General features: G+C 47.2%; 2 protein-coding genes across 9 annotated transcripts in view; one reads left to right on the top strand and one right to left on the bottom strand.

Moving 5' to 3' along the window:
* Window positions 1–6: 6 nt before the first annotated feature.
* Window positions 7–20,805, top strand: ATPAF2 (ATP synthase mitochondrial F1 complex assembly factor 2). 4 transcript variants are annotated; one of them, XR_010115639.1, is made up of 9 exons: window positions 16–355; window positions 10,415–10,459; window positions 10,696–10,841; window positions 12,662–12,759; window positions 14,370–14,450; window positions 17,216–17,328; window positions 17,835–17,950; window positions 19,483–19,709; window positions 20,384–20,521. XR_010115639.1 is itself a non-coding variant. In XM_055241621.2 (8 exons), the coding sequence occupies exons 1-8, from the start codon at window positions 223–225 to the stop codon at window positions 20,519–20,521; spliced, it is 870 nt and encodes a 289-aa protein (XP_055097596.1). In that variant the 5' UTR covers window positions 7–222; the 3' UTR covers window positions 20,522–20,805. The 4 variants fall into 4 exon arrangements, 3 of the variants coding, with proteins under 3 accessions (XP_055097596.1, XP_063473879.1, XP_055097597.1); XM_055241621.2 differs by lacking the exon at window positions 19,483–19,709 and having other exon boundaries at window positions 7–355; window positions 20,384–20,805; XM_063617809.1 differs by having other exon boundaries at window positions 19,483–20,805.
* A 1,380-nt stretch (window positions 20,806–22,185) lies between these two features.
* DRC3 (dynein regulatory complex subunit 3) overlaps window positions 22,186–27,698 on the bottom strand; it is a 44,212-nt gene continuing 38,699 nt past the window's right edge. For 4 of the 5 annotated variants that reach the window (XM_055241599.2, XM_055241602.2, XM_055241601.2 and 1 more), the window contains exons 13-14: window positions 22,869–23,000; window positions 22,186–22,508 (exon numbers count right to left, since the gene is read on the bottom strand). In XM_055241599.2, the coding sequence (XP_055097574.1) occupies window positions 22,395–22,508; window positions 22,869–23,000 (246 nt within the window). In that variant the 3' untranslated portion in view covers window positions 22,186–22,394. Of the gene's footprint in view, window positions 22,509–22,868; window positions 23,001–27,698 lie in introns of those variants that run through there. The other variant, XM_055241603.2, reaches the window with a different exon arrangement.

Below are 27,698 nucleotides of genomic sequence, written 5' to 3'. Positions count from 1 at the left end.
TTGTGATGCTGATTGACTGGGGGTGTGCGCAGGAGGCGCGCGGCGGCGACGGCGCGCCGTTGGTGTCATGGGGAAGATGGCGGCGTCCAAGTGAGGTTGAGGGCTCTGAGGAGGCGTTGAGAGGTTTCCGTACAGCCCGAACGTGCGGCTTTGGGGATCCCTTCGCTCTGTGTTTCCTGCTCCAGGTTTCGCGTCTCGCATCTTCCCAGACCCTCGGGCGCGATGTGGAGGAGCTGCCGCCGGCTGCGGGACGGGGGACGCCGTCTCCTGAATCGGCCTGCGGGTGGCCCCAGCGCTTCTATGAGTCCGGGGCCAACCATCCGGTCTCCAGTCCGGGCTTACGCCCCGCCGACAGGTAAGACCATGACACGTTCTCTTTTGGGTGGGGGCCGAGCTGGGGTAAGGTGAGCTTCGGGCTTCGGCTGTGCAAAGCGAGGTAACTGAGGCAGGGTTCAGGCTCATGAGGTTATGCAGGCCAGTCAGGTCTTTTTACAGATGAGAAAGTGAAGCCCAGACAAGGGCAGACGACCCGAGAGGGAACAGCGAGTCACGCACGATACAGTAATTGATATTTGGCTTGTGAAACTTTTCTCAAAGCTTATGGCTGCCCTCCCTTTAATAAGGAAAGCAGGTGTCATCTTTGTTTTCAAAAGGGGAAGTTTGGGCTCTGAATCAGGACTTCGCCTAGGTTACAGGCAGACTCTCTTAGAGGTTTGTGTTGTCTGTCTGACTGCTTTCTGTGTCTCCACTGCCCAACACAAGACCTGCACAGAAGGGACCTAGAACCTGGGCCTTCATTCCTCCATCCCGGGCACTTCAGCTGCAGGTTTCCTGACTTTCCCTCCTACCACAACCTCTGCCATCTGCAGCCTTCTCTCCTAGATAGAAATTGACACCTCCACCTCTGACTGTGGAGTCACTTCCACCTCCAACTGTGATGAAGCTTAGAAGTAGTGGCTCTTTCATTGCTAATGGTGAGTGGTGTTAGGGTAAGAGTGAGAATGACTCATTTCAGTGAATGAAGAGCAGTAACACCTTCCTACCATTCAATTAGTTTTATTGCGCTGGAGGCAGGAGACACGGTTGTCTTTAAGACCCACCTGTATGTATTGGTAGAGAAGCTCAATTAAAGAAGAAAAAGGCCCACCTGAATGATGTTCACTGTTCAGTGCAAAAGGTTATAATATCCTGATTAAATTGCAGTTTATAATATCCTGATAAGGGACATACAAAGAAGCTGTGAGAACACAGAGAATCGCCTACTCCCATCTTGGGGATGTTCAAGGTTTAGAATGGGTCTTGGGTGAAAGGGCATTTAAGCTGAGCCATGATAGATGAGTAGGAGTTCAGCAAGAAGGTGGGAGAGTTGGGTATCTAGAACATGTCCAGGGGGACAGCAAGGTATGAGGGAATTTTCCCTGACATTGCCTGTTTTAGAAAATCCAGAACTTCACAGGCAGTTTGGCATTGTGGCAGGAGAGCAAACCTAGGATCTGATGCTGGCTGAACCTCTGAGGTCTGTGTGATCTTGGGCATGCAACTACTTCCTCATTTTTCTCCATGCGTTGAAGTACTAGGTTGCCTTTGAGGATCTTTCTGGCTGTCTGGCTGTCAAGTTCTTTTTTTTTTCTTTTTCTGTTTTTTTTGTTTTTTTTTTTTTTTGAGATGGAGTCTCCTCTGTCGCAGAGGCTGGAGTGCAGTGGCGCCATCTCGGCTCACTGCAACCTCCGCCTCCCAGGTTCAAGCGATTTTGTGGTCTCAGCCTCCCAAGTAGGTGGGACTACAGGCGTCTGCCGCCACACCTTGCTAATTTTTGTATTTTTAGTGGGGTTTATATTGACCAGGCTGGTCTCGAACTCCTGACTTTGTGACCCCCCCACCTCGGCCTCCCAAAGTGCTGGGATTACAGGCGTGAGCCACCGCACCCAGCCAAATTCTATAACTTTATAGAAATGGGGAAGGGGGCTGGATGCAGCAGGGAGCTGAAGTTTCACCTGTAGGACTCAGGGGAAGGGCCTGGAAATGGGCCATGAAGGGCCAGTAAAGAAGAGGAAGGAAGGGCATCCCAGGGAGGCATAGCAAAGGGGACACATTCAGGAGTTCACCAAGTTGGCAAAAAGCAAAGGGTTAATTAATTTATTTATGTATTTATTTATTTATTTTGAGATGGAGTTTTGCACTTGTCACCCAGGCTAGAATGCAATGGTGTGATCTTGGCTCACTGCAACCTCTACCTCCCAGATTCAAGCAATTCTCCTGCCTCAGCCTCCCAAGTAGCTGGGATTACAGGTGTCTGCCACCACACGTGGCTAATTTTGTATTTTTAACAGAGATGGAGTTTCACCATGTTGGCCAGACTGGTCATGAACTCCTGACCTCAGGTGATCCTCCCGCCTCAGCCTCCCAAATACTGAGATTACAGGTGTGAGCCACCACACCCGACCACAAAGGGTTAATTTAGATTAGGGGACGCTCACTTTACATAATGGTGGCACTTGATCTACTGCCTTCTTTTCCTTTCTAAAAAGCCTAAACTTACTAGTTAGGCTCTTGGAAGTACCTGGCACGTGGTAGGTAGTCAATTGTGAAAGAAAATAGGAATGAATGAATGAGGAGGGAGGTGCATAAATCAGGCCCATGTGTGCTTTTTTTTTTTTTTTTGAGACAGAGTCTTGCACTGTCACCCAGGCTGGAGTGCAGTGGCGCAGTCTTGGCTCACTGCAAGCTCCGCCTCCCGGGTTCACACCATTCTCCTGCTTCAGCGTCCCGAGTAGCTGGGACTACAGGCGCCCACCACCACGCCTGGCTAATTTTTTTGTATTTTCGGTAGAGACGGGGTTTCACCGTGTTAGCCAGGATGGTCTCGATCTCCTGACCTTGGGATCCATCCTCCTTGGCCTTCCAAAGTGCTGGGATTACAGGCGTGAGCCACCGCGCCCAGCCCCCGACCCTCATGTGTGCTCTTTAAAGACCTTACCAGTTGTGAGATATTTGTGCGTATTTGGAGTAGTAGAAGATTAAACCGCAGTGGGTTCTTCTCAATGAACACTTCAGTCAGCAAGCTGATTGAACTTGGCCACTTAGGAATGGCCATGCCATTGAAGGTTATCAGAAGGAGAGGAGGAGTTTAGGAAAGGGTCACTGAGGTGTTGGAGAAGGAGATATTGCAACAAGAAGACCTATGTGAGGTTGGTGTGGCCGTTTAGTTCTGCACCAGCTTATCAGAGGTCTATTGACTCCCGGAGTGGGAGGTGTTCTGGAGAAACCTCTCTATTCAGCCTATCTGGCTGAATGCAACTGCCTGATGAAGTCAAGGGTAGAAGTCTTGTCTCTGCTATTTACCAGTTGTCTGTCACCTAGACAAGATGTTTAGCTTCTCTCCGAGGCATTAGCTGCCTTGTCATCCTCATAGAATAGTGGTGTGGATTGAGGGAGATTATGTAGTCTGTAGATCAGGGTCCAGCCTGCCACCTGTTTTTGTAAATAGAGTTTTATTGGAACACAGCCACATGCATTCATTTACCTATCATCTATGGCTACTTTCACTACAGTGGCAGAGTTGAATAGTTGGAACGGATATTGTATGGCTTGCAAAGCTTAGAATATTTACTATCTGATTCTTTGCAGAAAAAGTTTGCTAAATGTTATACATTTGGCCTGAAGGATTTTTTTAACAGCTTTATTGAGATATTTACTTGCTATACAATTCATTTACTTGAAGTGTAAATATAATAGTTTTTAGTATATTTACAGAATTGTACAGCCATTGCCACAATCAATTTTAGAACATTTTTATCACCCTTAAAAGGAACCTGCACCCTTTAGCTGTCATCCACCCTTACTCCTTCCATCCCTTGGCAACTACCACTTTCCTTTGTTCTTTTATAGATTTCCCTGTTTGAGACATTTCATATAAATAGAATATGGTCTTTTTTGACTGACTTTTTCACTTAGCATAATGTTTTCAAGTTTGGGTTTTTTTTTTTTTTTTTTTTAAAGAGATTGGGTCTCATTCTGTTGCCCAGGCTGGAGTGTAGTGGCACAATCACAGCTCACTGTAACCTCAAACTCCTGGGCTCAAGTGATCCTCTTGCCTCAGCCTCCCAAGTAGCTAGGGCTACAGGCACACACCACCATGCCGGGCTAGCTTTTTAGTGCTTTGTAGAGATGGGGTCTTGCTCAGGCTGACCTTAAACTCCTGGCCTCAAGTGATCCTCCTGCTTCGGCCTCCCAGAGTGCTGGGATTACAGGAGTGAGCCACCATGCCCAAACGTTTTATCCACCTTGTATCACGTATCAATAACTCCATTCTTCTTTATTGCCAAACAATATTCCATTATATGTGTAAATATGCCACATTTTACTTATCCATTCATCCATTGGTGGACACAGGGTCATTTCTACCTTTTGGCTAATATGAATAACGCTACTATGAACATTCATGTACAAGTTTTTGTGTGGACATATGTTTTCATTTCTCTTGGGCATATACCTAAGAGTAGAATTACTGGGTCAAATGGTAACTCTGTTTAACTTTTGGAGGATCTGCCAGACTATTTTCCAAGATGGCTGTGCCATTTCACATTTCCACCAGCAATGTTTGAGGGGTCCAGTTTCTCCACATCTCAACAACACTTGTTGTTGTCTTTTTTATTACAGCTGTCCTAAAGGGTTTGAAGTGGTATCTCATTGTGGTTTTGATTTGCATTTCTCTGATGAATTATGTTGAGTATCTTTTCACGTGCTTAATGGCTATTTGTATATTTTCTTTGAAGAAACATCTATTCAGATCCCTTGACCATTGTTTTTTTTAAAGAGAGGGGGTCTTGCTCTGTCACCCAGGTTGTAGTACAGGTGGCTCAGTTACAGCTCACTTCAGCCTCAACCTCCTGGGCTCAAGCGAGCCTCACACCTCAGCCTCCAAAGTAGCTGGGAACTACAAGTGTGTGCCACCATGCCCAGCTGACTTTAAAAATTTTTTGTACAGACAGGGTCTTGCTATGTTGCCCAGGCTGGTCTCAAACTCCTGGACTCAAGCGATCTTCCCACCTCGGTCTCTCAGACTTGAACATTTTTAAATTGGGTTATTTGTTGTTGTTGTTTTTGAGACAGGGCCTCGGTCTGTTGCCTAGGCTAGAGTGCAGGGGTGTGTTCATGGCTCACTGTAGCCTCAACCTCCCAGGCTCAGGTGATCCTCCCACGTCAGCCTCCTGAGTAGCTGGGAATACAGGCACGCGTCACCATACCTGGCTAATTTTTGTATTTTTGTAGAGACAGGGTTTTGCCATGTTGCTCAGGCTGGTCTTGAACTCTTGGACTCAAGTGATCCACCTGCCTCAGCCAGCCAAAGTGCTGGGATTACAAGCTCGAGCCACCATGCTCAGCCTATTTGTCTTTTTGTTATTGAGTCGTAAGAGTTCTTTATGTATTTGGGCTGAAGAATTTTGATACCTGAAAAGAGTTGGTTAGAGCCGCCCTAGGATTACAGATGGCCCTGGAGTTAGAATTTCACCTTTAAGGTTTAAGGCCCACCAGATGGCACTGTTTTAAAAGATAAAGGCATTGAGACAGCTCTGAAACCAGTACTTCCTCTTCTTGGTGCACTGTGGGAGTTGTGGTTCCTGAGGCTGGTAATCTTTTTTTTTTTTTTTTTTTTTTTTTGGGTACCAAATTTCTTTATTTGAAGGAATGGTACAAATCAAAGAACTTAAGTGGATGTTTTGGTACAACTTATAGAAATGGTAAAGGAAACCCCAACGGCTGGTAATCTTTCTAAAGGGAAGGCCAGTTCTGCATGATCCTACGAAGCTAGGCTGATTTTTTTCATCTTTAAAGACAGGGTTACCATTGATGTCTGCTAACCCTGTATTCACCGAGAACAAGGGAGCTTCATAGGTTTCTGGTGGTCTCACATTTTGTCTTATGTGACATTGTTGGGGAACATGGATCCCCCAAATGAATTGTCCAGATCATTTTTTTTTTTTTTTTTTTTTTTTTTTTTTTTTTTTTGAGACAGAGTCTCACTCTGTCACCCTGGCTGGAGCACAGTGGTGCAATCTTGGTTCACTACAACCTCCGCCTCCTGGGTTCAACTGATTTTCAGCCTCCTGAGTAGCTGGTATTACAGGCAGACACTACCACATCTCGCCAATTTTTTAATTTTTTGTAGAGACAGGGTTTCACCATGTTGGCCAGGCTGCTCTTGAGCTCCTGGCTTTAAGTGATCTGTCTCCCTCGGCCTCACAAAGTTCTGGGATTACAGGCATGAGCCACCATGCGCGGCCCCAGATCATGTTCCTGTGTGCCTGTGTGGAGCCTTTACTTGGCTCCCTTTGCTGTCTTTGCAGTGATCTACATGTCCCCCAGATGTGGCCCCATTGCCCTCTCTAGCATCTTAGAGAATCTTGCATTCTCCTTCTGACCATCTGTCTAGTCCACAACTGCTCTCTCGAAACCCTGGTCCTTCATGCAACCTGTTTCTTCTTCTGGAAACTACTTCCACAGCCCCACTCTGCAAAAAAAAAAAAAAAAAAAAAAAATTTGAATCAATCATAAATAAAGTTTGGTACCTCCCGCCTCACCTTCAAGTTGCAATTTAATTCTGACTAATCGTTCCACATGCCTGCCCCATCACAAAAGTCACCTTATTGTTTGCCTCGTTTAGTGTCTGTATTCCTACTAGACAGTAAATGGCTGGAGAGTGCAGAGATGAGCTTTGCACATGTCCCATCCCCAGGACTTGTATGTCCTGGAACATGATCAGTACTCACCAAAGCTTGTTCCAAGACATGTTTGCCCCTCCAAGTGTCAGTGGGTCATTCAGGAGAGCCCCTGGCTAAAACACATCTGTGTGCACCTGCCTTCTAATCTGAGGCCTGGCAGCCCCTGGGCTTCTTTGGCCCTTCTGCCGTCTCATTTTCTGCATGGTTTTCTTCTGCTTGGAGAAATTTTGGTGGCTCCTTCCCTGCCCTCCATCCATCCCACTCCCTTCTAGTTTTTTCTTAGTCAGTTACAGAAGTGAGCCTGGCCAACAAAACAGAAAAAAGACTTCCCTCTTGGGAAACCTGGCTGTCCCAGGAGCTTTTGAAGGTTCAGCCCTGTGCTGGCAGTTCCTGCCTTGAGTCTGTTCCTCTGCCCCAGGTCTCTTGGGTTCACTTCCCAGACCGGGCCTGGAAGTATGCTAGAGTGCTCACTCTTGTACATTTGTACACTCTGCTGGCTCTTCCTGCTGACATGGGAAGACCCTTTCCCCAGTGCTGAGTCAGAGCTTTCAGAGCCCTTCCCAACTTCCTGCCTGGCCTGGCTTTTATACATGCTGCCCAGCCTTTTGCATTGGAAAACACAAAGGACATGGTCTACCTCACTCTAGACCTGAGAGAGGAAAAGAGGCCTCCAGAACCATGTCTAGCCTGTCATTTGGATATGACCAGGACAGCATGTAGAGAAATTTAAAAGCAGTAGGGTGCTGTAAACTTCTAATTTTAGTGTCAAACGTATGAGATAATCAGTGTTGTGATTTCAGATGAAGGTGGTAAATCGTGCCATAGTAAGACAACATCATCTTGGTGGACAGATCTGATCCTAAAAAAAACACTTTTATTTATTTATTTTTTTTTAAGATGGAGTCTTGCTTTGTCACCCAGGCTGGAGTGCAGTGGTGCGATCTCAGCTCACTGCAAGCTCCACCTCCCGGGTTCACGCCATTCTCCTGCCTCAGCCTCCTGAGTAGCTGGGACTACAGGCACCCACCACCACGCCTGGCTAATTTTTTGTATTTTTAGTAGAGATGGGGTTTCACTATGTTAGCCAGGATGGTCTCAATCTCCTGACCTCGTGATCCACCCGCCTCAGCCCCCCAAAGTGCTGGGATTACAGGCGTGACCACTGCGCCCGGCCTAAAAAAACACTTTAAACTCCTTGTCTATTTCACTCTTGTATCCCAAGTGCCAAGGCACATGGTAGACACACACATATTTTTGTGGGAAAACAATTTGGGCCTTAGTTTAGTAAGTGCAAATGTGGAATGCAATTTTGGGCCCTCTGTCTGTTAAGTATTAGTGATAGCAAATCAGATTTATAGAAAACTGATATGATAGGAAAACATAAAAATATTTGGAGTAGGCCAGGTGCGGTGGCTCACGCCTGTAATCCCAGCACTTTGGGAGGCCAAGGCAGGTGGATCACGAGGTCAGGAGATCGAGACCATCCTGGCTAACACGGTGAAACCACGACTCTACTAAAAAATAAAATAAAAAATTAGCCAGGCGTGGTGGCGGTGCCTGTAGTCCCAGCTACTCAGGAGGCTGAGGCAGGAGAATGGCGTGAACCCGGGAGGCAGAGCTTGCAGTGAGCTGAGATCGCGCCACTGCACTCTAGCCTGGGCGACAGAGTGAGACTCCGTCTCAAAAAAAAAAAAAAAAAAAGAAAAAAAAATATTTGGAGTAAAACCAGTTGCCCGCTTCTCCATTACCCTTCCCTCTCCGTGCACACATACTAATTAGTCCTGAATTTTCATGGTCTATTTGAACTAATGAAATTTTAACTTAAGCTTGTTTTTTTTTTGTTTATTTTTTCCAAGAGACAGGGTTTTGTTCTGTTGCCCAGGCCGGAGTGCAGTGGTGCCATCACAGCTCACTGCAGCCTCAGCCTCCTGGGCTCAAGCAATCTTCCTGCTTCAGCCTCCCTACTAGCTGGGGCTGCAGGCATGTGCCACCATGCCTGGCTAATTTTTAATTTTTGTTTTTTTTTTTTTTTTTTGAGATGGAGTCTTGCTCTGCCGCCCAGGCTGGAGTGCAGTGGCGTGATCTCAGCTCACTGCAGCCTCTGCCTCCCAGGTTCAAGCGATTCTCCTGCCTCAGCCTCCCGAGTAGCTGGGACTACAGGCATGCGCCACCACACCTGGCTAATTTTTGTATTTTTAGTAGAGATGGGGTTTCACCACATTGACCAGGCTGGTCTTGAACTCCTGACCTCAGGTGATCCACCTGCCTCCACCTCCCAAAGTGCTGGGATTACAGGCGTGAGCCACTGCACCCGGCCTTATTTTTGTATTTTTTGTAGAGATGGGGTCTCATGTTGCCCAGCTTGGGTCTTGAACTCCTGGCCTCAAGTAGTCTTCCCACCTTGGCCTCCCAAAGTTCTAGGATTATAGGCATGAGCCACTGCGACCAGCTTTTTTTTTTTTTTTTTTTTTTTTTTTTAGCATTAAAAGCAAACTATTCGGCCAGGCATGGTGGCTCACGGGTTGGATCACTTGAGGTCAGGAGTTCGAGACCAGCCTGGCTGGCATGGCAAAACTCTGCCTCTACTAAAAATTCAAAAATTAGCCTGGTGTGTTGGCGCATGCCTGTAATCCCAGCTACTCAGGGGACTGAGGCAGGAGAATCGCTTGAACCCGGAAGGCGGAGGTTTCAGTGAGCTGAGATTGCACCACTACACTCCAACCTGGGTAAGAGAGTGAGACGCCATCTCAAAAAATAAAGAAAATAAATGAATAAATAAAGCAAATGATTTACTCTTTTTTCCTCCACATGCTGCATCATTATTTCCAATAAATAACTTCAGTTAGGGTCTCCAAAGACTTTGAGAACTCAGTAAACACATGAACGAGTGAACAAACGAATGAATGAATGAAAGTTTTGTGTTTGTCACAGATGTGAGAGACTGAGTTATAGCTTATAGCTTCCAAAATGTGACTTCTTTGTTATCAGTTGAGGGCATCTGCATAATTCCTTAGAAGTGCTCTTGGTTGTTAATCCCTCCAGGGTAAAAGAAGGAGACTGTTTCGTGTAAGATTTTATTCAAGTTATTTTCAAAAGAAAACACAAGACACAGATTTTCCCATTCTTGAAGGAAATGTTTGGAGTTCCTGTTGGATACACAAGCAAGCTGGTTAATTAGGTTAATTAATTGGAGAAAGGGGATGGGAAATGCCCTTGGGAGCTCTGCATCCTGCCTATATATCACACACGCACACCCTGCGCACGCACACTGGCTTTCCACTCACTCCTCAGAGGCATCAGAATCTTGCCTGAAATGGGTCTCTAGCTTTGTCCCACTCAGACACCGACTTTAGGTTTGAACTCGTGCTGGCATGAGGTGGCACTGGTGGTGGGGAGGGTGGGAGAGCATGCCGAGATGCTCCTGATCAGACTTGTCCTCATGCTGGGCGGCTGGCAGAGGTATGACCAGCATGTTCTGTTCCTCCCTCCTCCCTGGAGATCGGATGCTCCCTTCCCCCAGCTTTAATCAGAAGCGGTTGATTATGCCGCGTTGAGTAGGGCAGACCTTGAATGGGGATATGAAAATCAAGCCAATCAATCAACATTAGCAGTATGATACAAGCTGGTCCTGTCGCTTCCTGAGTTGTCTCAACGTTATTTTAAACTGCCTCTTTGAAAAATCTTTCTTACAGAAAGGAAGAGGTTTTATCAGAATGTCAGCATCACACAGGGTGAAGGTGAGTGTCTGAAATTTTGACTGCCTCTTTTTTTTTTTTTTTTGTGAATGGTTGGGAACATTTTTCATCTTCAGCTGGTTCCGTGGTGAGATTATCCTTCCTGCTTTTTGTCAGATATATTTCTGTAAGGGACTCAGAGTTGGCTTTGTCTGCACCAATTCAAGTGGCTAAATATAGGAATGGTCACTTGATTCCACTTAACAAATCCCTGAGAGTTTTTCATTTGATCTTTCAAGGTGGCTTTGAGATAAACCTGGACCACAGGAAGCTGAAAACTCCCCAAGCCAAGCTCCTTACCATCCCCAGCGAGGCCCTGGCCATTGCAGTGGCTACTGAGTGGGATTCCCAGCAGGATACCATCAAGTACTACACCATGCACCTGGTAACAAGTTCACAGTGCGAACCTGGACCCTGAGACCCACCCAGAGCTTCGTAGGGTAGACCCCTTACCAAATTCTGTCAAGGCCCTAGGGGATGGTCCTTTGCCTGTCTGGCCCCCAGGTATTCACCTCCTCTTGAGTCACTAACGTGCTAAACTCTTCCCTTGTCTGGCCTGGCTACTTGCAGCTCTCTCTCCTAGGAACACTGTGCTGGATGGATGGTTTCTCCTTTGGTTTCAGGACAGATGTCACCTTCATTGACTGCCCAGCTCTCTTATTTTCTGTGACAGCAGCTGGCCATTTGTTTTGTCAGCACTTAGGCAATTTATAATTGTTTTATGTTTGCACATTTATTGTCTGTCTCCTCCACTGCCTGGTAAGCAACAGAAGGGCAGGAGCCATGTCTGTTTTACTCACCAGTGTCTGGACAGCCACTAGCAGGTAATTTAGTTGGTACTCAGTAAATATTCGTTGAATATAAGATCCACTGGAGGCAGATGGGTGAGGTGAGGAAGACTCCCTATAGAACCAGCCCCCTCGTCCACACCAAAGTGGCTTGCCTAGGCACCAAGGCTGCCTGGGGAAGGAAGGGCCCAGCCAGACTCTTAGGTCCAGCCTCTGCAGCTTCTAAACTGTAACCTTGGGCAGGTTGCTGCCCCTTTCGCAGCCCCATATTCCCCACCTATTAAAGATGAGTGATAATAGTACCCACCTCATGGAGCCGTGGTCAGGATGAGATGAGATGATGCAAGAAAGCCCTTGGCATGGTCCCCAGCACTGATTGGGCACTCAGTCAATATAGGAGTCAGCTGCTGTCATCCCAGCCGCTGCTGTGCTCAACCTTTGCAAACCCAGGTGGGCCTCCTCCCAACATCACAGCCTGCTGAGGTGCTGGCCTGGTCCTTGACAACCTAGTGAAATTAGGGTGATTAGGGCTACAAATGAATAGGGTAACCTAAGCAGCCTATTATTGACAAGGTAAGTCTGGAAAAAAAGATTTGTTTTTCTTTTTTTTTTAAAACAGTCTAGCTCTGTTGCCCACGCTGCAGTGCAATGGCACAATCTTGGCTCACTGCAGCCTCTGCCTCCTGGGTTCAAGCGATTCTCCCGTCTCAGCCTCTCAAGCAGCTGGGATTACAGGCGTCCACCACCATGCCCGGCTAATTTTTGTATTTTTAATAGAGATGGGGTTTTACCATGTTGGCCAGGCTGGTCTTGAACTCCTGACCTCAGGTGATCTGCCCACCTCAGCCTCCCAAAGTGCTGGCATTAAAGGCGTGAGCCACCACACTTGGCCGAAAAAGATAATCTTGATCCTGATTTGCGTGGTCTATTTCCCTGCTTTCTAAGGTGTAAGGGAGGCAGCTGGTAAAGGTTTCCAGTCAGATTTGCGCTCCATCACTGATACATGTCTTATTAACTGTATTTGACGATGTACTTAACCTAACCTGTCTGGGCCTCAGTTTTCGCGTCCCAGATGGACATAATAATAGTACCTATTCCAAAGGGTTGTTGTGAGGATTAAATTAAATACACTAGAGCCTGGTAATAAAAGGCATGTGACCATGGGGGAGGTTCACTAATCCTGGGGCTGCTGCAAGCTTCCCTCGAGTCCTGTGAGCATCAACACAAAGCATTTGGCATGGAGCCTGGTTGTGGCACACTCAGTAGCTGTGCTGCTGCTCCGGTAATGCAGACGCCTCTGGTGGAGGGCTGTGCTGTGGTGCTGTCTGCTATGTGTTAGATGTGGTGTCCTCAGGAAAGCAGGGCTTTTGCCTGAGCCCGGCAGGCAGTGACAGGGTGGTTTTTGCCTTTGATTCAGACCACATTGTGCAACACATCATTGGACAACCCAACCCAGAGAAACAAGGATCAGCTGATCCGGGCAGCTGTGAAGTTTCTGGACACCGACACCGTCTGGTAATGGACATTTAGATGGGCATTCCCCTTGGATTGAGACTGTTTTTCCTGATTTGCTCAGATGGTTATCAGTGGAAGAAGAAACCCTCTTCATTTATTGCAAGGACAGGGAAGGTGGCCCACTTGACTTTGGCACTTGGCTGCTCTGTAGCCCCTTAGGAGGAGGAGGACTCGGGCTACAATGGTGTCAGAACATGGCCACCCCTCTTCTGTAGCCCAGAAGCTGCTCCTTAGGCTGGGAGGGTGGTTATGCAGCTCTTGCAGGTGCCGTGACCACAGGCCCCTTAGGCCAAGGGGGGGCCTGTGACCTTAAACTTCTGCCCACTGACACTTTCTCAGGTAGGCATCCTTGGCACTATGGCTGCTGATAAACTAGAAGTGTCCTTCTGCAGTTCTGAATTCTCTGTGTCTATGTTTCTTGGCTAATTGTTCAGTGACGCCGAAGGAAAGTTGAGAAACAATGGAAATGATTGAGCAGCACTGTGCCTGCTAGCCCAAGTGCTCTAGGATCCTGAGTCATCTCACGATGACACAGGAAGTCAGCACTGACGGCTGGAGGCATGCTTTCGAAGGGGGTGACCCATAGCTAGTGGGAATGCCCACTCCATTTATATTAGGGTTCACTTGATTGCAGGGAGCAGAAACCCATTCAACCTAGCTCAGACAAAAAGGGGATTCTTGAAAACTATACAGGGATCCTGACAGGAAATGAAGGACAGTTGGGTCACCAGGAAAGGGAGCTGGAAGATCCAATGTCAGAGCTCCTCCCTGTGCCCTACTAGGGTGAGAGGAAGGTGAGGGAGGAAAGGCTGGTTGTCCTCTGCCCCACCCAGCACCCCAGCTTTTCCTGCATAACTCATGACCTCTCTTCCCCACTTTGCTTACACAAGACAGTGGATTTCGATAGTGCCCACTTGGGTTCCCATCCCATGAGGCCCTGCAGCTCAGCTCCTCTCAACTGACTCATGTCTGTGTCTCTTGGTCAAACAAATGGCACAGCCTGACCTCTAGCTTGGTCCCATCAGGTCTGGCATCTGTGCCAGCAGCTGCATCTGTAGCCAGGAGGTGGGTGGGCTTATGAGGTATAAACAGGCTATTTGGTCTGTGACCAGGGGCACAGTCTCTTGGAGGGAGTGAGGGTAGGGATGCAAAGACTGAGCATCTGGCACAGCATTCCTATTCAGCATCTGGGTCAAGCGGGTGTGGACCAGGGTTGCAGTTAGTAGATTGGATCTGCTTTAGGATGGCAGTAACAGTGCGGCAACCTTGGACCTGTCAAATATTTGGGGGCATTTAGGATAGTGGTTCTCAAACTCAAGCTTACATTAGAATCCCCTAGAGGGCTTGTTAAAACAGATTGCTGGGCCCCCCTCCAGAGGTTCTGATTTCTATAGGGATGCGGCCTGAGAATGTGTATTTCTAGCAAGTTCCCAGGCGATGCTGGTGCCAGGGCCACACTTTGAGAACCACTGCTTTAGGGGAAAAGACTTGTGGGGCTGGGATGGTGGTGGTGAAGGTTTTGCTGTTGTCCTTTGTGTTTTTCCTTTTCTATCACTTAATGAAGGAATTGTACTTTTTTATTAATGAAGGTGATTTTTACAATGAATTAGCTATAGGGTGGAGGAGCCTGAGACATTAGTGGAACTTCAAAGGAATGAGTGGGATCCAATCATCGAATGGGCTGAGAAAAGGTAAGATGTACAGCCCTGCAGAAAGCACTGACTGGGCACCTGCGTTGGTGGAGTGTGGGGGTCAGGGGGCCACGCTGGAAAACTAGTGCCCTTAGCTAGTCAGCTTTCTGATTTCAGAGCACTCGTGGGATTTGGCTCCCCTCATATGATCAGGGATAGGGTCATCCTGGGAAAAAAGCACCTCAAATTTAATTTCAGCCACTAGGTACAGCACACCTGCTATAGCTGTTCATGAAGTGTAGGGGCAGCTCTGTTTTCCTTGGAGAAGCAGCAGAGTTCCCAGGCCACTTTCTGCCAGCAGGTCAGAGCAGCAGTATCGGTTTGAATCCCAGCTCTGCTAGAGACCCAGCTGTGTGACTTGGCTAATGAGTTGATCTCTCTGAGCTTCAATTTCCTTGTCTATAAATGGGGCTAATCCTACCTCTCAGGGTTTGAGGAGGAGTAAATGAATTGATGCATGTAAAGGCTTAGCATCCTGCTTATTAGCACACAGTAAATGTCAAATTTTGGCAGTGATTTTCATCTTTGTCACAATTGCTGTACTATTAAATAAAATAACAGAACAACATATACGATATGTATGCACTTGGAGAAAAGTCTGGATAGCTTCCTGCAAAATTACGGGTAACATCCAATGGATATGTAGCTTCCAGGAATTTATACGAAATATTTTTCCTTAATAGGAAGACTCTTTTGAGTGCAAAGTTGAATGGATTATTGATGTGGTGGCAAAATAAATTCAATTTCATTTGATCCCAAGGGAAATTTGGAAGGGCTGGCTTTCATGGTACTACCTTGACCATGGTATTTTCTAAGCTTGCAAGGCACATTTCTTGGTATAGCATTTTTCCACAAAAGTGATGTTACCAATCAGTTCACTGATTTGCCACATGCTGCCCAATGCTCACAATGTGGCAGGTGTCCTTGGGTCTTAAAGGAGAAGGCAAAGGCAGTGCTCTAAAGACCAGACTACAATACTGTGTGGGAATGTGACAATACAGTGTCATTTCAGAATCTAATGAAATATAATAATAATTTAGGTGCCTAGAGATCTTTGCTATAGTATAAAATCATCAGATTCTTATGGCAGGAAATATCCTTAAGAGTTTACAGAAAAACTTAGACATTTCTTACAGTCCATTTGTACTATTAGGAATTTCAGCAAGGTTTTTTTTTTCTTTTTTGAGATGGAGTCTCGCTCTGTCACCCAGGCTGGAGTGCAGTGATGCGATCTTGGCTCACTGCAACCTCCACCTCTTGGGTTTAAGCGATTCTCGTGCCTCAGCCTCTCGAGTAGCTGGGATTACAGGTGCCCACCACGCCCAGCTAATTTTTGTGTTTTTAGTAGAGATGGGGTTTCACCATGTTGGCCAGGCTGGTCTTGAACTCCTGACCTCAAGCAATTGCCCGCCTCAGTCTCCTGAAGTGCTGGGATTATAGGTGTGAGCCACTGCACCCAGCCGGATTTTTTTTTTTTTTTTTTTTAAAGGAGTCTCGCTCTGTCACCCAGGCTGGAGTGCAGTGGCGTGATCTCAGCTCACTGCAAGCTCCGCCTCCCAGGTTTTACGCCATTCTCCTGCCTCAGCCTCGCAAGTAGCTGGGACTACAGGCATGCACCATCTACACCCGGCTAATTTTTTTTTGTATTTTTAGTAGAGACGGGGTTTCACTGTGTTAGCCAGGATGGTCTCAATCTCCTGACCTCGTGATCCGCCCACCTCGGCCTCCCAAGTGCTGGGATTACAGGCGTGAGCCACCGTGCCTGGCCCCAGCCGGATTTTTTTAAGCAACAGAAAAAAATCAGTGATATATGGAAGAAAATTACAAAAATTATTTTTATCCCCCATTGTGTTTTTCTGTTTTATTTAGTTATGATTATTCTTGAAAATGTATCTTCTCAGCCAGGTGCAGAGGTCAGGAGGTGGAGGTCACAGTGAGCCAAGATCGTGCCACTGCACTTCAGCCTGGAGTAGAAAGCAAGAAAGACTTCATCTCAAAAAAAAGAAAAAAAAAAAAAAGTTTGAAAAAATGACTGCTGACTGGTCATGGTGGCTCATGGCTGTAATCCCAACACTTTGGGAGGCTGAAGTCGGCAGATCGCATGAGTACAGGTGTTTGAGACCAGCTCGAGCAACATGGTGAAACTCTGTCTCTACAAAAAAAAATTAGCTAGGTGTGGTGGCACATGCCTGTAGTCCCAGCTACTTGGGAGACTGAGGTGGGAGGATCGCTTGAGCCTGGGAGGTCAAGGCTGCAGTGAGTCAAGATCATGCCAGCGCACTTCAGCCTGAGTGACAGAGCAAGACCCTGTTTCAATAAAAAAGAAAACCTCCATGATATATGACATATATAAACATTATTTTAAGGAAAACCATTTTAAATATTGTTTTTAACTTTTATATGTCCTCAAATGTGGAAAACTTTTTAAAGAGATGTAAAAGGCAGATGGCCTTTTGATGGAGATTCCAGGTGAATGAATGAGCATTTCAGGCAGCCGCATATAACTGAGCCCTAGCTCACATGACTCAGGAACCATCCCTTCATTCAGCACAGTTTCTTGGTCCTCCAAGTTTGCTCTTGAGGGACAGAAAATCAGGTCGGGAGGCCACTGACCATGGTGGCAGTTGCTCCTGTAGTCCTCAAGACTAGCTCCTTGGCCAATGCACACACATGCTCTGAGGCTTAGGCCTTTGTTTCTAGTCAAAAGGTGGGCTGCTCTTGGGCTACAGCATGACAGAGACACGCCAAAGCCCTTTTCCTTTCAGATACGGCGTGGAGATCAGCTCCTCCACCAGCATAATGGGACCCAGCATCCCTCCTAAGACTCGGGAGGTGCTCGTCAGCCACCTGGCATCTTACAACACATGGGCTTTACAAGGTATGTATGGAATTTCTTGTGGGCTTGGCAGGTGGCTGTGAAGGCCATCAGTGTCTGAAGCCTGTACTTGCCCCTCCCCAGGTCCTGTGAGTGGAGAGGCACGGGGTGTTCTGGGCTAGCTGAGTATGGAGGCTGGGTGGCTCTGATGCTAGCCAGTCACTCGATGCTCTAGGCTCACGCCTTTCCACCTTTGACTTCTCCAGCAGAAGTCTTGAGTTCAATCTCATTGCCCTGGCTTGGGTCACATGTCCATCCATGAACCAATCACTAGACTGGGTGGGGGAAGCTCTGATTTGCCAAGTTCGGGTCATGTGTCTCACTGGGTAAGAGCAGAGGAGGATTACCCCCAGGGAAGACCAGAGTGCTCTTTCAAAAGAGTGGGCCAATCGCTGGATGGCTCTTTGCACCACTCACTCCTGTTTTTTTCTAGGGCTGCTGGGACTCACAAGGGGTAGGTTGTGGCAGCTGCCCTGTTTTGGGTTCTGACTTGGCTTGTGTCCCTGCAGGGATTGAGTTTGTAGCTGCCCAGCTCAAGTCCATGGTGCTGACCTTGGGCCTGATTGACCTGCGCCTGACAGTGGAGCAGGCCGTGCTGCTGTCACGCCTGGAGGAGGAGTACCAGGTGAGGAGCAGCACCTCAGGTCCCGCCTCCCCCTTTGTAGTTCAGACTCACTTTGGGGGAGCAGCTAACCCATCTGAAATATAGTTATGCATAATTGGCTTTTATTACTTTTGTGTACATGCAGAAATCAAAATCAAGGACCAGCAGAAGTATTGTCAAGTAGGCCTGGCGTGGTGGTTCACACCTGTAATCCTAGCACTTTGGGTGGCCGAGGAGGGTGGATCATTTGAGGTCAGGAGTTTGAGACCAGCCTGGGCAACATGGCAAAACCCTCTCTCTACAAAAATACAAAAATTAGCGCCTGTACTCTCAGCTACTTGGGAAGCTGATGTGGGAGGATTGCTTGAACCTGGGAGGTGGAGGTTGCAGTGAGCCAAGATTGCGCCACTGCATTCTAGCCTGGGTGACAGAGTGAGACGCTGTCTCAAAAAAAAAAGTATTGTAAGATAGTAACAATAAAAAAATAACAGTAAGTGCTACTGCTGTGTTCCTGCATTGTATCCATCTCACCTCCTCTCAGCAGCCTGGGCAGGTAGGAGCTGTGGTTATCTCTGTTTTACACAGGAGGAAATGGAGGTGCAAGGTTGCACCTCTGGAAAATGTGCCAGCTGGGGTTTGAAGCCAGGTCTGGTGATTTTAGGGCCAAAGCCGTCAGGCCTCACTCTGCACAAGGAGGTTCACGGGTGGATAAAGACCATCTGGGCTTGATAAAGCCTGCAGAACAGGCCCTGCCAAGATGACTGAGAACCCGTTTGTGCTCCTTCATCAGCTGAGCCTTCATACCCTGACATTTTATCTGGCTGGCAGAGGAGCATAGGGGTAGCTGCTGTTTGTATACAGGTTTTGATTTAGTGGGCTCAGAATTAAGGTTTTGCCACAGTATGGTTTGCATTTTTTAACTCTGAAAATTGTGGCCATCTTTGCAGTCTTTTTGTTGTTATTCCACCAACCTCAGAAGGTTAATTGCTATTATGAATTGGTCCCTAGTATGGTAAAAAACAAACAAACAAACAAACAACCTTTTTGTGATGTATTTCCCTAGTTCTTGTAGTCTTCTGCTCAGAAAAATGCCAGGGAAAAAACTATTTTTGTATAACGAAGGAGGCCCGCTACTATTCTCTGGATGTCAGAACCGATTACATAGGAAGGGAGTGACTTGTAGGGCTGGTGGGAAGCCAGTCTGGGCTCTGCTTCTGACTATGGGACCCAAGCCAGGCCATCATTCTCTGAACTTTGGTTTCGATCCTCTACAAACAGAGGAATAACCTGAATTATGTATGTGATGGTACACAATGAAAGTATGGAATACTCTTCAGATGACATATTACAATTGTACAGTTTGGGACCAGGCAGCCCAGAAGTTCAAATAGCTTGTGTAGCATGGTGGATTCTGAGTTCCTGGATGAGCTGGGGTGGCCAGGCCAGGCCTCTTGGGCAGCTAGCCAGGGAGGAGCCAGCAGGGTTTGGTTGGAGTTACACTGTCTGGACAGCCACATCGTGTGTCTGAGGGTTCCTCCCTCTTGTTTTTACAGCTCCAGACAGAGAACCTGCAACTTGTCCCCAGTGTGCAGAGCAGAGGCATCTGTAGTTCTGTGACTACCACAAGAGTCAGAGTTGAAGCTACTGCGTGGCCTTACTTGATTTAGTTATTCCACCCACATGGGGCTGGGGGCACTTGTAGCCCAGCATGGCAAGGCAACTTGCGGAGGCTATCCGTTCACAGGCTTTCTGGGAGGAAGTGTAGGAGAAAGGATGGCATGTAAGTCAGGCCTCCTCAAAGAAGTCACATGGGTGGTTCTGGTACCCAGCCTGCCCAGTGGTGGGTGGGCAGCCACTGGCCCTGGGCCTGGGCCTGGACTGCACTTCTTCCAGACCATCCATGCCACAGAGAGCACAGGTACCTGCTTCGGCTCCCTGGGTGTTTCGTGTGTGTGTGTGTGTGTGTGTGTGTGTGTGTGTGTGTGTGTGTGTGTGTGTGTGGTGTTTTTGAGACAGGGTCTTGCCCAGGTGGGAGTGCAGTGGTGTGATCTTGGCTTACTGCAGCCTCAACCTCCTGTGCTCAAAGCAGTCCTCCTACCTCAGTCTCTCAAGTAGCTGGGACTACAGGTGCGCCCCCACCACACCCAGCTAATTTTTAAAACTTTTTGTAGAGGTGAGGTTTCACCATATTTGCCCAGGCTGGTCCTGAACTCCTGGGTTCAAGCAGTCTTCCTGCCTTGGCCTCCCAGAGTGCTGGGATTACAGGCGTGAGCCACCGTGCCTGGCGTACCTGGGTGTTCTTACCTGCCGCCTCCCCCTAGGCGTGTCTGATGTATTTTGGCAAGATCCAAACCTGTTGCCCTCAGCTGAGCTATTGGAATGGAACGTGGCTTTGGTCAGGAGGCAGCCAGGCACTGGCCACTCACCCAGCAACTTGTCTTGTCCTTCCCTCAGATCCAGAAGTGGGGCAACATTGAGTGGGCCCATGACTACGAGCTGCAGGAGCTGCGGGCCCGCACCGCTGCCGGCACCCTCTTCATCCATCTCTGCTCCGAGAGCACCACAGTCAAGCACAAGCTCCTGAAGGAGTGAGGCCTGGGCAGCACACACTCAGCAGGATAGAGGCAGTGCAGCCACAGCTCCCCCGGCCTTCAGGGCTCCCCAGCCTGTGGGGCTGGCTTCCTTGGCTTTTGGGGGCTTGGCCTCAGCGTCACCGAGATTCCCCCGAGACACAGTGCGCTAGTGCGGCTGTCCGGAAGTCAGCCTGATTTCAACCCGGGTGCCCCTGGCGTGGCCAGCAGTGAATGTAAGAGATGAATTGTACAAGTGACTTTCTCTCGACTCTGATTTTATTAAATATTTCTCCACCCTGGAAATGTGCTGAGCCCTGTTTTCACGTGCACCTCTGCACTTCTCCATTCTTCCTGTTTTGTCTAGGTTCCAGAGGGTTAAACAGCTTATGTCCCATGGCGTGTTTGGATATCTGCTGCCTGTGGTCAGGAAGCTTGCGCTGGGGAAACAGTCATGTAATCCACAGACAACTCTATTTGTGTTCTTCAGCCTCAGCCTGAAGGCTTTTTTTGGCTGGCTTCTAATCAAACAATCTTTTGAAACAATCGTGGTCTAAGCTGGTTGTTTCTATTTGTTCCTACTGTTCTAAAACAAATGATTTACTCTAGAAAGTAGAAAATAGAAGTTGTTTCTGGGCTAAAAGCCTGGACGGGCTTGACAAGGTCACCTGATGTGCATGTTTCCGCTCATCTCCCACTCAGGAGTCCTAAGGGTCCTCCTGACATAGCCACCTCTAGTGTCCCAGGAGGCAGGCGCTACTTTCTGGTGTCAGTCCAGCAAGAGGGCAGGGGGGAAGAGTGGTTCTCAGGCAGACAGGCTCTCTCAGCCCTGTGTCCTTGCCAGCCTGAGTAAGGTAATGGCATCAACCCTGCTCACAGGGCACCGATCGCATGCTGGGTGCCTCTCCACGCTTCCCATGCACTGTCTCCCTGAGCTGTTCCTCGAAGGCACTGTGAGGTACCGTCACAGATAACACCAGGGCTGCGGGGGTGACATGGTGGAGCTGGGATGCCCCGCCTGTGCTCTGCTCTTCTGGAGGGTCCTCAGGTCCCCGTGGCTAACCTCAGCCTTGGTGGGCAGGCCCAGGCCCCAGCACTGTGGTGGGAGCTGCAGCCTCTCCTCCTGCTTCCCTGCCCCTCAGCACCCAGAGCAGAGAAGGTCTCAGCCCACACCAGCCTCCTTTTGCCTGTGGCCGGCAGCCTGCCTAGGCATGGCAGGGGAAACAGCAGGGGCACATGTCTGATTTTATGCCACAGCCAAGAGTCTAGCTGATGGCAGTGCCCTTGGGAGTCGCTCTGTCAGCTGGCCTGGGACCGGTTGTTCATCTAAAACTCTCTCTTGTTCCTACATGAACTTTTTTTTTTTTTTTTTTTTTTTTGAGATGAAGTCTCGCTCTGTCACCCAGGCTGGAGTGCAGTGGTGCGATCTTGGCTCACTGCAACCTCCGCCTCCCAGGTTCAAGCGATTCTCCTGCCTCAGCCTCCTGAGTAGCTGGGATTACAGGCGCACGCTACCACATCTGGCTTATTTTTGTATTTTTAGTAGAGACAAGGTTTCACCATGTTGGTCAGGCTGGTCTCGAACTCCTGACCTTGTGATCCGCCCACCTCGGCCTCTCAAAGTGCTGGGATTACAGACATGAGCCACCGCGCCCAGATGATTTTTTTTTTTTTTTTTTTTTTTTAATGAATAGGGGAAATGTGAAATGAGTCCTTTATTTTCTCTACTTTTGGAAGTTTTTCCTGGGGGGTGGGAAGAATGGTGTTGGGGATCACGGTTGAGAGATGCCCAGCAACTCTCCCGAGGTGCTCGGTGAGGCGTGTGCACTTCTTTCTCCTGGCTGGGGCTGGTGCTGGTGCTATGTTTTGAAGAAGCTCCTGTGGCTGACACTCATCTAGTCTAGGATGTCGCCACATTCCAGGTTGTCCAGTTCGCTCCGCATGTGGTCGATGTACTGATTGATCTCCTTCACGCGCTTGCGGTTCCTCATGATCTCATCCTTGTGAATCTGAGGAGTGAAACCAAAGCCCGATTCCTTACGTCAGATCATTGGTTAATATCTTTCGCCGAGTCCAGTTTGAGGGAAGGGGAAAATAGTTCCTTGAGATCTGCAAACCTCCTCATTTGCTTCAGAGCCTCCCCAGGTTCTGCTGATCTCTCTATATTTGAAGTAGGAGTTAGGAAAATGATGAAGCCCATGGGTTTTAAAGTCTCTGGGCAATGTTGTCTTCAGTGTGGAGTTCTGTAATCCTTAATTTTATTTCTTCCTTCATTCCTTAATGAAAATTTTATCCACTACCTAGGGAGGATTTCCATTTCAGCTAGAAAAATTCATCCAGCCTGCTAGGATGGCTTGGCATTGACTCACCTTGTCTACTAAACGTGTACACCAGGAGTTGATTCTGGTCACCAGCTCTTCTTCTCGATTGTTAATCTTCAGGAGGTGGATGTTGTGTGATGCCCCGACAGCATTAACAATCGTATCTTTATCGACAAAAAGCTGGTGAGTGAAAAGAATCCAATGAGAAAGTGTGTGAATTACACCGTGAACACAAAGAGAGCTGAATAGAAAAGGAGCATTTGGAGGCCGGGCGCGGTGGCTCACGCTTGTAATCCCAGCACTTTGGGAGGCCGAGGCGGGTGGATCACGAGGTCAGGAGATCGAGACCACGGTGAAACCCCGTCTCTACTAAAAACACAAAAAATTAGCCGGGCGTGGTGGCGGGCGCCTGTAGTCCCAGCTACTCGGAGAGGCTGAGGCAGGAGAATGGCGTGAACCTGGGAGGCGGAGCTTGCAGTGAGCCGAGATTGCGCCACTGCACTCCAGCCTGGGTGACAGAGCGAGACTCCGTCTCAAAAAAAAAAAAAAAAAAAAAAGAGCATTTGGAAGTCCCCTGGCTGTGCAGGCCACACTCAGAGCAGAGCCCACCTTTGTATCAGCATACTCTGCTGATTCATCTGTGAATTCATCTGTGACAGCCGCTTCCCCAACCGCGTAGGGCAGGTGTTGTGGGGAAAGGGCCAACCAGGGTGTTACTTTGCAGTCCCCGCTGGAAGCATGTTTCCTCCAGGGTGAAGGCAGATGGCTGCCCAGGGGACACCTCACCCAGGACATCTGTTCTCACAATGCTTCTCTCTCAATTACTCTCAAGTCTAACTTGCCCAAAACCTCTGCCTGCTGGGTTGGAAGCATGAGGCTGGCTGAGGGTCTGGAGGCTGCTCTGAAGACAGCAGGCCCTACAGACTCATGGGTGTTCACCCCACAGTTGTCTCTCCACTGCCACTCATGTCAACAAAACCAAACTTTGGATTCCATTTGGAGTCTCCTTCTGCCTTCTCTTGTTCCTGACTTTGCTGTCTTGTAAAAAGTTGTTAGAAACAACCACCTTCTAATACGCCTCACTGGTTCTAGGTGTTCACACTTTGGCTGTTGTTGCCTGGGATGGTTGAAATGGAGTCATTTCCCAGAGCAGGGCAAGGCCACTGAAGCACTCAGTAAGCAGTTGCTTCCACCTTAAAGCAGAGGTTCTTGGTAAGGCAGAGCACCTGAATGCTCTGTATTGCAGGGAGGATTTGCAAGTGGAGTGTACACTTTTTGTTCTTTCCTGTAGTGGCAGTTAACTTAATGGTCTCTAAAATGTTCTGTGCAATCTTAAGATGTTAATAATTCTGCCAAAAAAAGTATTCTTTGGTCAAATACATTTGGGAGAGCCAGCACATCCTAGGCCCCTCCTGAAGATTTGCTGGGCACAAAGTATTCCAAAGGCTCTACAAAGTCCTGTGGAAAATAAACCCTTTAAGCTTTGTCTCTCTTGGTTTTCCAACTTTTTTGGCTACAGACTTCAGAGTAATGCCTGTTAATGTCTTGTGGGATGCTGATTTTCCACATAATCTCATGTGGGAAAAGCCAGGTTAGCTGGTATGTGGAATGGGGTGTCTGGGGGACCAATTAGCACAGTCATAAGGGAGAAATGTCAAGAAATTATTAAGTTCTTTCCATGTGTGTACAAGGTCCCAGGCCAGGCTCTGGGAATGGTTCAAAGGTGTGTAAAGCCTGTTTTCGGTGAGCCTTGGCAGTGTGCTTAGGAGTGGGTGTCCTGGTTATTTTAGAGATAACTACAACCACAGTGTCAACCCATCACGAAAAGGTTCTCATCCTTCATTCTAAAAAGTGGGTCATAGTGGAGCTCTAAGCCAGGAAGAGAAATCATACCCCTCAGAGTTTGAATATGTAGAAAACAGCTTCAAAAGCTGTGAGAAGCAACAGAAACTGAAGTCTGCTTAGAAAGATACATGATTAGGGCCGGGCGTGGTGGCTCACGCTTGTAATCCCAGCACTTTGGGAGGCCGAGGTGGGCGGATCACGAGGTCAGGAGATCGAGACCACGGTGAAACCCCGTCTCTACTAAAAATACAAAAAAATCAGCTGGGCGTGGTGGCGGGCGCCTGTAGTCCCAGCTACTCGGAGAGGCTGAGGCAGGAGAATGGCGTGAACCCAGGAGGCGGAGCTTGCAGTGAGCCGAGATTGCGCCACTGCACTCCAGCCTGGGTGACAGAGCGAGACTCTGTCTCAAAAAAAAAAAAAAAAAAGAAAGATACATGATTAGAATTGGTTATGAAAAACTGTGTGACATTTGTAAAATGAAAACAAAAGGAAACTGGGTGTAAGGGAATTATTTTGAAATGTAAGTTACAAGTTGTTTCTGGATTTTGGGTGGCCTAGAGTGGTGGCTACTTCAATTTTCCCTCTTAGAATAGTTTTTATGGGTGGAATATTCCGGATCTCTCTCCAGTTTCTGCAGGTTGAAAGCACTAGGATGGAGGCAGGGGCTGTGCAAACAGGTATTCCTGAGTCTTTTTTTGAGCTGTTGCCCTGCTCTGGGTCCTTATGGCTGTAAAGACACATTTCTTTCAAAGCAACTTCTTTGTTTCAACAATGTTGGCACTGGCCGGGCACGGTGGCGCATGCCTGTAATCCCAGCACTTTGGGAGGCCAAGGCGGGCGGATCACCTGAGGTCAGGAGTTCAAGACCACCCTGGCCAATATGGTGAATAAAAATACAAAAATTAGCTGGGCATGGTGGCGGGTGCCTGTAATCCCAGCTACTCAGGAGGCTAAGGCAGGAGGATAGCTTGAACCTGGGAGGCTGAGGTTGCAGTGAGCCAAGATTGCACCACTGCACTCCAGCCTGGGAAACAAGAGTGAAACACCACCTCAAAAAAAAAATTGGCATTAAAAAAATTGACTAATAACTGTACATATTGATGGGGTACATAGTGATGTTTCAACACCTATCATGTATAGTGATCAGATCAGGGTATTAGCATATCCGTCTCAAACATTTATCATTTCTTTGTGTTGAGAACATTCAATATCCTCCTTTTTATTTGAAACTATATTATTGTCAACTATAGTCATCCCATAGTGGTACAGAACACTAGAACTTATTCCTCCTATCTAGCTGTAATTTGGTATATCCTTTAACAAATCTCTCCCTATTCCTCCATCTCTCTACCCTTCCCAGTCTCTAGAAGCCTCTGTTCTTCTTTTTACTTCTATAAGATCAACTTTTTTAGCTTCGGCATATGAGTGAGAACATGAGGTGTTTAACTTTCTGTTCCTGGCTTATTTCACTTAACACAGTGTCCTCCAGTTCCATCCATGTTGCCATGAATGACGACAGGATTTCATTCTTTTTTTATGGCTGAATAGTATTCCATTGTGTATATGTACGAAATTTTCTTTATCCAATCATCTGTTGTTGGACACCTAGGTTGATTCTGTATCTTGTTATTGCGAACAGTGCTGCAGTAAACATGGGTGCAGATATCTTTTCAATATAGTGATTTCCTTTCCTTTGGATAAATGCTCAGTAGTGAGATTGCTGGATCATATGATAGTTCTGTTTGTAGTTTTTGAGGGCGCTCCACAATGTTCTTCCTAGTGGCTGTCCTAGTTTACATTCTTACTTACAGTATATAAGAGTTCCTTTTTCTTTACATCCTCACCAGCATTTGTTATTTTTTGTCTTTTTGATAATTATCATCCTAAGTGGGGTGAGATGATGCCTCATTCTGGTTCTTATTTGGATTTCCCTGATAACTAATGATGCTGAAAATTTTTTAATGTATTTGTTGGCCATTTGTATGTCTTCTTTTGAAAAACATCTGTTCAGATGTTTTTAATTGAATTGTTTGTTTTTTTGCTATTAAGATGTTAGAGTTCCTTGTATATTCTGGATATTAATACCCTGTCAGATAAGTAGTTTGCAAATATTTTTTCACATTGTGTAGGGTGTCTTTTCACTCTGTTGTTTCATTTGCTGTGCAGAAGATTTATAGTTTGATATATTCCATTTATTTTTGCTTTTGTTATCTGTGCTTTTGAGGTCTTATTCATAAAATTTTTTCCCAGGCCAATGTCCTAAAGCATTTCTCCTGTTTTCTTCTGGTCATTTTATAGTTTCAGGTCTTTTTTTTTTTTTTTTTTTTTTTTTTTGAGACAGTCTGGCTCTATTGCTCAGCCTGGAGTGCAGTGGTGCAATTTCAGCTCACTACAACCTCCACCTCCTGGGCTCAAGCCATCCTTCCACCTCAGCGTCCTGAGTAGCTGGGACTATAGGCATGTACCACCATGCCCAGCTAATTTTTGTATTTTTATAGAGAGGTAGGGCTTTGCCATGTTGCCCAGGCTGTTCTCAAACTCATGAGCTCAAGCCATCTGCCTGTCTCAGCCTCACAAAGTGCTGGGATTACAGGCATGAGCCACTGTGCCTGGCCAGTTTCAGGTCTTACATGTAGGTCTTAGATCCATTTTTAGTTGATTTTTGTACAGAGTGAGAGGTGGTAATCTAGTTTCATTCTTCTGCATATGGATATCCAGTTTTCCCAGCACAATTTATTGAAGAGACTGTCTTTTCCCCAGTGAGTGTTCTTGGCGCTTTTGTCAAAAATCAATTTGCTGTAAATACATAGACTAATTTCTGAGTTCTCTATTCTGTTTCATTGGTTTATGTATCTGTGTTTTTGTGTTTGTTTTAAACAGGCTTAATTCACTTTATTTTTCTTATATAAAAACCCTGTATTACTTTGGGAAGCCAAGGTTGGTGGATCACTTGAGGTCAGGAGTTTGAGACCAGCCTGGCCAACATTGGTAAAACCGCATCTCTACTAAAAATACAAAAAATTAATCAGGCGT

The sequence above is a fragment of the Symphalangus syndactylus genome, chromosome 14 (genome assembly GCF_028878055.3).
Source record: "Symphalangus syndactylus isolate Jambi chromosome 14, NHGRI_mSymSyn1-v2.1_pri, whole genome shotgun sequence".
NCBI lineage: Eukaryota > Metazoa > Chordata > Mammalia > Primates > Hylobatidae > Symphalangus > Symphalangus syndactylus.
Note: the sequence above shows the minus strand (reverse complement) of the source record. Positions and strands in the feature narration are given on the sequence as shown.

Excerpts from the sequence above, each read along its gene's own strand:
- ATPAF2 (XM_055241621.2), top strand. The coding sequence starts at position 223 with ATGTGGAGGAGCTGCCGCCGGCTGCGGGACGGGGGACGCCGTCTCCTG. Across the intron at positions 10,460-10,695 it reads CAGCATCACACAGGGTGAAG|GTGGCTTTGAGATAAACCTG; the intron begins GTGAGTGTCTGA and ends TGATCTTTCAAG. Across the intron at positions 12,760-14,369 it reads CTGGACACCGACACCGTCTG|CTATAGGGTGGAGGAGCCTG; the intron begins GTAATGGACATT and ends ACAATGAATTAG.